The sequence below is a fragment of the Chenopodium quinoa genome, unplaced genomic scaffold (assembly GCF_001683475.1).
Source record: "Chenopodium quinoa cultivar QQ74 unplaced genomic scaffold, ASM168347v1, whole genome shotgun sequence".
NCBI lineage: Eukaryota > Viridiplantae > Streptophyta > Magnoliopsida > Caryophyllales > Amaranthaceae > Chenopodium > Chenopodium quinoa.
The window spans coordinates 8,080,862-8,090,539 of record NW_018745448.1 but is presented as its reverse complement, the minus strand read 5'-3'; the positions used below and the strand labels follow the sequence as shown (position 1 = coordinate 8,090,539).

At 37.4% G+C, this 9,678-nt stretch overlaps 1 protein-coding gene across 1 annotated transcript; it reads right to left on the bottom strand.

Annotated features, from left to right (window-relative positions):
* Positions 1-463: 463 nt before the first annotated feature.
* On the bottom strand, positions 464-2,333 carry LOC110713630 (UDP-glycosyltransferase 79B3-like). The gene has a single exon (XM_021892086.1). It carries the CDS (start codon positions 2,035-2,037, stop codon positions 634-636), a length of 1,404 nt encoding a protein of 467 aa, XP_021747778.1. The 5' UTR covers positions 2,038-2,333; the 3' UTR covers positions 464-633.
* Positions 2,334-9,678: the final 7,345 nt, after the last annotated feature.

Sequence of the window (9,678 nt, the reverse complement as noted above, 5' to 3'; positions counted from 1 at the left end):
AACTAAACTTCTTGATTTTCTCAAACAATCTAGACTTCTGGAAAACACTATCCACTTAAATTATGATGACATGTGTATGATAAAAAAACCACGATATTTTATATTTTTATTTTTCTTTTAAGCTACAATATGTTACAACTAATTGACCATGGCATAATAGGAGTACTTTATAACTTCAAAACATATCTAATATTCAATGTATAAAGGTAAGCTACAAGGTGTTAAATGCACTAAAAAAATTACCTTGTGGCTTTGAGGCCACAAAATTTAACATCACCTTACCCTTGTTTTTATTAACTTTGAGCTTGGATAATTAGATCACTTTCAATAATATTTGCTCTCAAAATATCAGATCATATTTTATTTTAATATTTTCTATTTGATAATTAAAGGATATCAACGGTTCAAGTAGCGCATGGACAAACATAAAAGTCAAAATGGTATGAGTAATTAAAATTAGTTATAAATAAAAAAACACCGTACTCATATTATTTTTCCATTAATTAATTTAAAACCATTACAATAGAGTAAACTAGAGGCACACAATGGATAGAGCGATAAAAAGGACCAACAAATTTTTTTTTTTTAATCCTAACCTTTATAAATAGAGCGATAAAAAGGACCAATAAATCATCAACCGAAGACAAGGGATTCCAAATCATTGATGAAACTATTAATGTTACCACGCATATAACCGGGATCTAGTAGTTTCTTCCTCCAAATTTCATGATTTTTCTTAACCAAAATACCAATTTCACTTTCTTCATTCATCACTAATTCAACAGCTTTACACAAACTTTCTTTTGAGACCCATGATCCATCTTCACCTCTTTCTACTTGGACTGCCACTTTGACTTCTTCAACCAATATTTTACTAAATAATTTTTGATCTGCCAATTGTGGGACTAACACAATTTGACTTTTACTCAGCATTGACTCCCATATACTCCCTGATCCACAATGGTTTACAAAGCATCCTACCGAGGGGTGTGCTAGTATTTGTGTTTGTTGCACCCACTCCCCCGTCACCACCCCTCGATCACCCACCCTCTCGGCGAACCCCTCAGGTAATGCCTCCTCCACGGTTGCATAACCTATGGGGGGCTTAAACGCGACTAAGAAGGGTAGTTTTATCATTTCAAACCCTAGGAGGATCTCTTGGAATTGGGCCAAGTTAAGCATGATTTGACTCCCAAAGGCACAAAATACTACCGAGTCTGGTGCAAATCGGCCTAGCCACTCGGCCCAACGAGTGTCTAGATTTTCCTCTTTAGGCTCGGGGAGATCTAGGACTGTAAGGACGGGTTTGTTGTTGTAAAGGTTGGATAACTTGTCACAATACTTACCTTCAATCTCACGGCAGGTTTTAATAGCAATAGCATCACTACACTTGAGTGCAGTGGTGACCCTTTGGTAGAAAGTAACCCCCTCACCGCGGGGTTCGTCCAAGAAGCTGCGGTGCTTCTTTGGTACTGAAGGCGTGACAGTGGTTGTAGGGTTGCCAGGGGGAGTATTACATGCAACACATGCATTCTCCTCGACCACAGTCTTGTCCTTTGGTGGGTCCCGAGACGGGACCATATCCAAGGACAGGATCGAGGCATATGTTACACAATAAGTTAGACACTTTGCCTTGATCCCAGAGGCTGCAACCGCCTCTGGGACCCAGTAGGCAAAGTCATAGACAACAAGGTTAGGTTTGATTTTATCAAGGATGGACTCAAACTCGGGACGAAAACGGTCTAGGGCCGTGGCAAGGTGGGTTTGAAGATTTAAAGGTATATCCGAGAGTGTTTGAGTGCCCGGAGGTAGTGGGTCGACGTGGGGAACAGTGATGGTTTGGATGGTAACAAGAGATGGATAAAGATTTGAAGATTGTAACAAAAGCTTAGCCTTGTTTGGGAGCAAAAGAGTGACACTATGACCTTTCTCGGCAAGTATATTAGCAAGGTGAACAAATGGTGTTGCATGTCCCATGGCAAACCATGGATACATCAACACTTTTAAGTTTAACTTCCTTGTTTCAATTTCCCCCATTTTTTTTTTTTTTTTGTTTTTTTTTTTTTTTTTTTTTCGTTTTGTTTTGTGGGATGGAGTTCAATGGTAAACTAGTTTGTTTTTATATATGCAACTCTATGTCTCTTCTACCTACCCCTTTGTAATTAATACTGCAGATTATTTGGTAAGTGTATAAATTCCTTAGGACCATCAACAATTAACGACCTAGGTCCTTTGTCAACAACTCAGCACTATGACTCGTATTAATGCGGTTTACATAATTAGTTACACTTTATTTTCACGTCTCTGAATATTTATATTTGTAAATATATATTGATAAATATTACAAAGTATTTAAAATTTTAGGGTTTGTTTAGTAAAGTACTTGTTTACATGAATTAATTAACCAGACTTTGTATGATTTATGATAGGTAGTATTTAGATAAGCCCAGGACTTAATGAGTGGCAATAATTAGTTTGTGAAATGGATGGAAGTATACACTGCAGTCTGCAGTACTACAGCTAAAGGCTACACTATCCATCCTTATTCAAATTAAATGTAATAAATTACCAATATTATTCAATGCTTGAAAGTAGACAAGGGAGGTAAGGGAAACTCCCAACTCCCAAGTCTCAAGCATATGTAGTTGGTGGGGCTCAACCAAGATCTACACCGTACGTCCGTACCAACTCCATCAAGCTTTAATTGGTTTTACTAATCGATGATATGACTATTAGAGCACTCACACTTAGGGCCTGTTCATATTTACTTATTTTCAATTCAGTTCAGTTCAGCTCCAATCAGTTCAGTTCAGTTCAGCTCTTAATTTCCCTTTTTCATAAAATATTCATTTCAGTTTAGTTCAGTTCAGTTCAGTTCCAATCAGTTCAGTTCAGTTCAGCTCCAATCAGTTCAGTTCAACTCAGTTCAGTAAATATGAACAGGCCCTTAGGGGTGTTCAAAAAAACCCGACCCGATTGTCCCGACCCGATTTTCCAATGACCCGGTAAATACCCGATGGGAAATTTGGGGGAAAAAACTGTTTTTCCGGGATGGGTACCCGACCCGGGAAAATTGCTTGTTATCCGGGTCGGGACATGGGCCGCATTTTTAAATTCATGGGTACCCGATTACCCGATATCTTAAATAAAAAAAAAAAACCCTCCCTCAAATAAGCCCAACCCATTTATACTTTAGACATTCAGAACACCCTAGTTAAGTTTTCACTCTCAAACGCCTCTCTTCTCTTCCTGCCCCTCTCTCTCTTACTCTTCTCTTCCTGCCTTTCTCTCTCTCTGTTCTTGCATCTATTTCATTCCCTACCTCCTTCCTTCCCTTTGACAAAATATGAACAATCATTAGAATTCAAGCGAAGTTTGTAATTTAGCAGAGCACCATAGCGTAATTAATCAGAATTCAAGTGCTGAATGGAGATGCATAATTGTCGACGAGAAGATCTTGAGGAGCTCTGCTGTAATTCATTACCCTCCGAACAAAAAGGATAACTCATTACCCTCGTGAACTTAAGCGTCGAACTGTAATTCAGCTAAGCACCGTATGCGTCGTCGTCAGCTTCTATTTCTAATTCTTTTTCTCCTCTTTATTTTCCAATTTCATTAAGTTTTGTTAACCACTTTTATTTGTTTATTTTTCGCATCAAAGATTCAATCCTTAAACTATTAATTCCATGGATATTTTTTCTACATTTTTCCCAAAAATTATAAATTTTATTTTATTTTTTGCGTTGTGTTTTTGTTATTTTTGATGATGGAATACTTGACTGCTTGTGAATTGGGAAATCAATTATTATAATTTGTGTTATCTAAAAAAAAATTATACTACAGCAAGTATAAATACCAAAAATTAATACAAGTAAGTATAATGTTATTTTTTTTTTAAAAAAAAAGAAAGAAATTGGGGTACCCTATGTCCCGACCCGAATATCTCGGGTACCCGAGATATTCGGGTCGGGACATGGGACGAATTCACAACTACCCGAAACTCATTCCGGGTACCCGAGATATTCGGGTCGGGACATGGGACGAATTCACAACTACCCGAAACTCATTGATAGAGAACCATTTTTAACAAATTTGCTCATCATTTTTGCTCATGAGCAAAAAAAATGCTCAGTGATGTGAGTACTCTTATATACGGATATACCAGTATTATGGACAACGTTATCTAAATCTGGACAGAAGGAGTAACTAATAAACTGCGGTACTAGCCCGTTTGACGATTTCCAATACTAACCTTGATCAAAACACCATGAGCTGCAATTAAGCAATATTCTGTCAGTACTGTTGAGCTGCCGACATGATATTTTCTCATTCAATAATGTTGAACTAATGTTGAGCTGCCGACATTATTTTCCCCAATACGAGGAAGAATAATATAATGATGATTAGATTCACACATACAATAAACATTGTCTAGATTCTATCTCAATGCACAATAACTACTTTGGTTTGGTAGGGCTATTAAAAGAAATCTTAAACTTAAATCTAATTGTGTTTTGAAATTTATTGTGATATAATAACGGTATTCCGATTATACTTAGAAAATAAGTTGTGATTACTATTTTGAGGCATCTATATGGCTATATACGAGTAGTATATACTTCCTAACAAGCCGTTTTTCCTACAAAAGGTTTTCCGACAACCAATTCCGTCGGAATTGAAAGGGCTTTTCCGACTGAATTCAGGGTGTTTCCAACGGAAAAATTCCGTCAAAAATGACCTGTTTTCTAGTAGTGCAGTGATACATAAACTGGACATGGTATGCCTTCGTATGGATCGGATTAATATGGTACTTTTACTCACAGTCTCACGTATGATACAAGATGAAGTCTAGGACCCCAGCTGATTCTGGTGATTTTCTATGAGTACGGTAAGACTGTAGGCACACAAAATTTATATTAGTGCCTCATCGGATATTATATGGGTCAAAAGTCAATTTGTTGACTTAATGGTTTGACTATTAATCTAATTATTTAATTTGGGTGAAATAAATTAAAATAGCCCATTTTATTTAATTAAATTATAAAACCCAATATATAAGCTAGACCATCATAAATGGGTTATTGTCAAGCCCAATTTTTAATGTATGTCAAACCCTAATCCTTAGAGTCCCTTACCTTATAAATAAAGCTCTCTCTAGTTCATTTGGAGGAGAGAAAAAAAGAGAGAAAAACAGAGAGAAAAAACTAGAGGAAACAAGGAGAATCAAAATACAGAGAAAGCCTCTTATATACTCAAAACCTCTCCAAAGAAAACCTTTCATAGAATACTCTAAACTTCTCCAAAGCAATCCTCTCAAAACTTAGAAGAAGTACAATAAGCATTCGACGTGCCGTTCTACTCTAGAAGATCACTCGTGGAAGAGATCAAGCCTCGACGGCCCTCAACACGAAGGAAAGAAGAACATCAAATCATCAAGAACTCCAGTTCAACCTCTACATCAAATCTTCATTGATTGAGATCAAGCCTCGTCGGCCCTCAATCAACAACCCAAGTCAAAGGTCTACATCAGATATCTTCGATAGAGATCAAGCCTCGTCGGCTCTCAATCAAGAGTCAACTCAGCTCGTGAAACAAGTCAAAGATAAAGTGGAGATCGAATCAGAGGAGCAAATTAGAGATTCTACCCTAAATTATCAAATTAATAAAATTAATTCTTTATTGTATTTATTTTGAATTTATATTTTACAGATTTAAAATTTGTGTTTACAAATTTGGCACGCTCGGTGGGACCATTTCTACCTCTCATCTCTTTCTCCAGAAATCGAATTGACGAAGTACCTTCCGCACATAGAAGAATGACAACAATGGACAATGTACAAGATGGCGTTATTGTAAATGTCATGACAATCAAAGCGAGCACCATCAAGGAGGAGTTAACTAATATGAAGCTACTTCTTGAGAAACTCGTCAAGGAAAACGAAGAAAAGGGAGCACAAATCAAACTCTAAAGTGAAAAAATTGATGCACTCGAAAGAAGACTCGAGAAACGCCCAATTGAAGAAAGTGAAGATGATAGCAGCGAGTCGGAACTTAGCACGAAGGCAAAGCTAAGTTCAAAAAATGAAAGGCCCAATGGTGATTCATTCAGCTTCCAAGCAATCGAAGAGATGATAGCCAATGCTATTAAACAACAACTCGGTAGAGACGCCAACGAAGATGGTCGCTATAGCAAACCTTACACCAAGAGGATTGATAAGATGAGAATGCTAAGCGGCTATCAACCTCCGAAATTTCAGCAATTCGATGGGACAGGCAACCCCGAGCAACATATTGCTCACTTCATAGAGACCTGTAATAATGTTGGGACCTCTGGAGATTTTCTTGTAAAGCAATTTGTCCGCTCTCTCACGAGTGTTGCTTTTGATTGGTACACAGATCTACCTCGCAAATCCATCGACAGTTGGGAGCAAATGGAAGAAATGTTCCTTGATCGCTTCTTCAGCACTCGGCTCGTTGTCAGCATGACTGAGTTGACACAAACCAACCAGTTGGAAGATGAACCGGTTGTGGACTACATCAATCGATGACGAGAATTAAGCCTTCAATGCAAAGATCATTTGTCCGAAACTTTGGCAGTTGAGATATGCATCCAAGGCATGAATTGGGATCTTCCTTACATTTTACAAGGAATCAAACCCAAAACATTCCAAGACTTGGCGTCTCGAGCTCATGAGATGGAGTTTACGATAGCCAATCGTGAAGACGGATCTGATTAAACAATCATCAACATCCAAAGGGGGCAAAGATGAAAAAGCAGTCCTCAAAGCTGTGTTTGGCTTGATCCAATAAGTAAATTTCAATTACTTATTGATTCAAGGGCAGTTATAAAAAAATATATATATAAAAAAAAGCAAGATTGAGGGGCAAGTTTTAAGTTTCCCGTCAAGTTGAATGATGTCATCCATTTGAGGATTGGAGAAAGCTTTCAAGCACCAATACTTCACCAAATTTACTAGAAGATCCGGATGAAGCTGCAAGCACCGGAGATTCGTAAATTGTCAAACATGGACGTTTGGAGAAAGCTTCCAAGCACCAACGGTCCACCAAAATTTTTGAGATCTGGAGAAAGCTTCAAGCACCAGAGATCGTCAATGCAAAGTGTTGAACACGAAGATCGGAGAAAGCTACCAAGCACCGGTCCACCAAAGTTCTTGAGATCTGTAGGAAGCTTCGAAGCACCGGAGATCAATTCAAAACACACAAATATTGGAGAAAGCTGTCAATCACCAATACTTCACTGATAAATTTTGAAGATCAAGAGAAGGTTGCCAAAGTACCAAAGATCTGCCAAAAAAAAAAAAAAAAAAAAAAAAAAAACAAGGGGGTGAGATTGTCTCGGCATCCAAACAATTTGGAGAAACTTTGAGCACCGAATTGCCTCCTACTTTATGTAGTTAAATCAGTTCTAGAGACAATATCGGGAAAGCAAACTCATCATTGACATGGTTTCCTGCAAGTTGAAAGTCGATCAAGTTGTTCTTGTTGCACCTAGTATAAAAAAATAAAAAAATAAAAAAATAATAAAAAAAACAAAAGAAAAGGAAAGTCACGTGGTCATTATGATCATGATCATAATTTTCAAAATAAAATTACAAAAAAATAAAAAAAATGGCAGAAGCAGGTAGCGTAACATCGCAGCGGCATAATTCTTGAAGCAGCTTTGATCAAATACTCGATCGGATAGGCAAATGTGGTCCGACTTATTTGAAATTTGGACACATGGCTGAAAAAACGTAGAGCTGCGATATGAACGGTGTTATTGTTCAAATGTTCACTGGTTAGTTGAATTAGTAGCCTGGACAGAAATTTCACAATGAAGTTAGTCGTACATAACATTGCATAACTCCAAGACTTCAAGTGTTGTAGCGAGTTGTGGTACGTTGCTTCAGGAGTCCAAGGCATCAAAAATGATGACCGAAGTGAGACTTTGGTAGCAAGGTGCTTAAAAAGACGACTTCAAGGTGACGAAGGGTGTAGCTCTCCATTGAGTGATGTTGGGTGAAGTTGTGTTCCATGCCGACTTTGTGGCGAAGGGTGTAGCTCAACATTGAGTGGAGTCAGACTATCACGACCCTGAAAAAAGAAAAAAAAAAAAAAAAAACAATTGAGGTTGATTAGTAGTAAACTCGTTTATTATGTCTTCAAGGTGTCGCCGGGTGAATGCCTGAGTGGTTGTTTCTTCTTCCGAGTAAGTCGTAACAGCTCCCTACGGTGGCGTCGAACGACAACTTCTCCATGCGTGGCTCCTTAACGTCAAGATGGCTCTTCATGTTGAGACGTGGCATCAAAGTAGGTGTTGTAGTGTGGCTTAGCTTGGCAACTCCATTTAGTGTGGCGGCTCCCTCTTGTGTGGCTTTAGTTTGAGTCTACACATCGACTTTGTCATGTATGAAGCAAACTTACAAATATTCTAGGCACATATTTATAGCCACAAAGTTTGCAAATGATAGGTGATAATCTCCAATAAGATACATATTGATGGTGCTAAACTTATCTTTACGATTTGTTGAGCATTTTATGGGAGTTAGCGGCCATTCAATTTGCTGCCAAGATAATAATAATAATAATAATAATAATAATAATAAAAAAAAAAAAAGATAAACATGGCAGCATCTCGAGAGTATAAGTAGAACTTCAAAGGTTATCTCTAACATGGTACATGGCCAAGAATATCTTTCTTAAAAAAAAAAATCTAAAGTGTTAAAATCAACCCATAGCCTGAGCGTTGCAATTTGCAATTCAAGTAGCCAAATTTGCTAACTAAAATTAGCTAAATTGGATTTTTTAAAGAAGGATTTCAAGCCCGATCACGATCAAACAATCCAAAGTCGTGTCCGTGACCAATCTCAAAGGGGGCAATTTGTAGGCACAAAAAATTTATATTAGTGCCACATCGGATATTTTATGGGTCAAAAGTCAATTTGTTGACTTAATGGTTTGACTATTAATCTAATTATTTAATTTGGGTGAAATATATTAAAATAGCCCATTTTATTTAATTAAATTATAAAACCCAATATATAAGCTAGACCATCATAAATGGGTTATTGTCAAGCCCAATTTTTAATGTATGTCAAACCCTAATCCTGAGAGTCCCTTACCTTATAAATAGAGCTCTCTCTAGTTCATTTGGAGGAGAGAAAAACAGAGAGAAAAACAGAGAGAAAAAACTAGAGGAAACAAGGAGAATAAAAATACAGAGAAAGCCTCTCATATACTCAAAACCTCTACAAAGAAACCCTTTCATAGAATACTCTAAACTTCTCCAAAGCAATCCTCTCAAAACTTAGAAGAAGAACAACAAGCATTCGACGTGTCGTTCTACTTTAGAAGATCACTCTTGGAAGAGATCAAGCCTCGACGACCCTCAACACGAAGGAAAGAAGAACATCAAATCATCAAGAACTCCAGTTCAACCTCTACATCAAATCTTCATTGATCGAGATCAAGCCTCATCGGTCCTCAATCAACAACCCAAGTCAAAGGTCTACATCAGATATCTTCGATAGAGATCAAGCCTCGTCGGCTCTCAATCAAGAGTCAACTCAGCCCGTGAAACAAGTCAAAGATAAAGTGGAGATCGAATCAGAGGAGCAAATTAGAGATTCTACCCTAAATTATCAAATCAATAAACTTAATTCTTTATTGTATTTATTT

Coding starts and splice junctions, on each gene's coding strand:
- LOC110713630 (XM_021892086.1), bottom strand. CDS start 2,037: ATGGGGGAAATTGAAACAAGGAAGTTAAACTTAAAAGTGTTGATGTAT.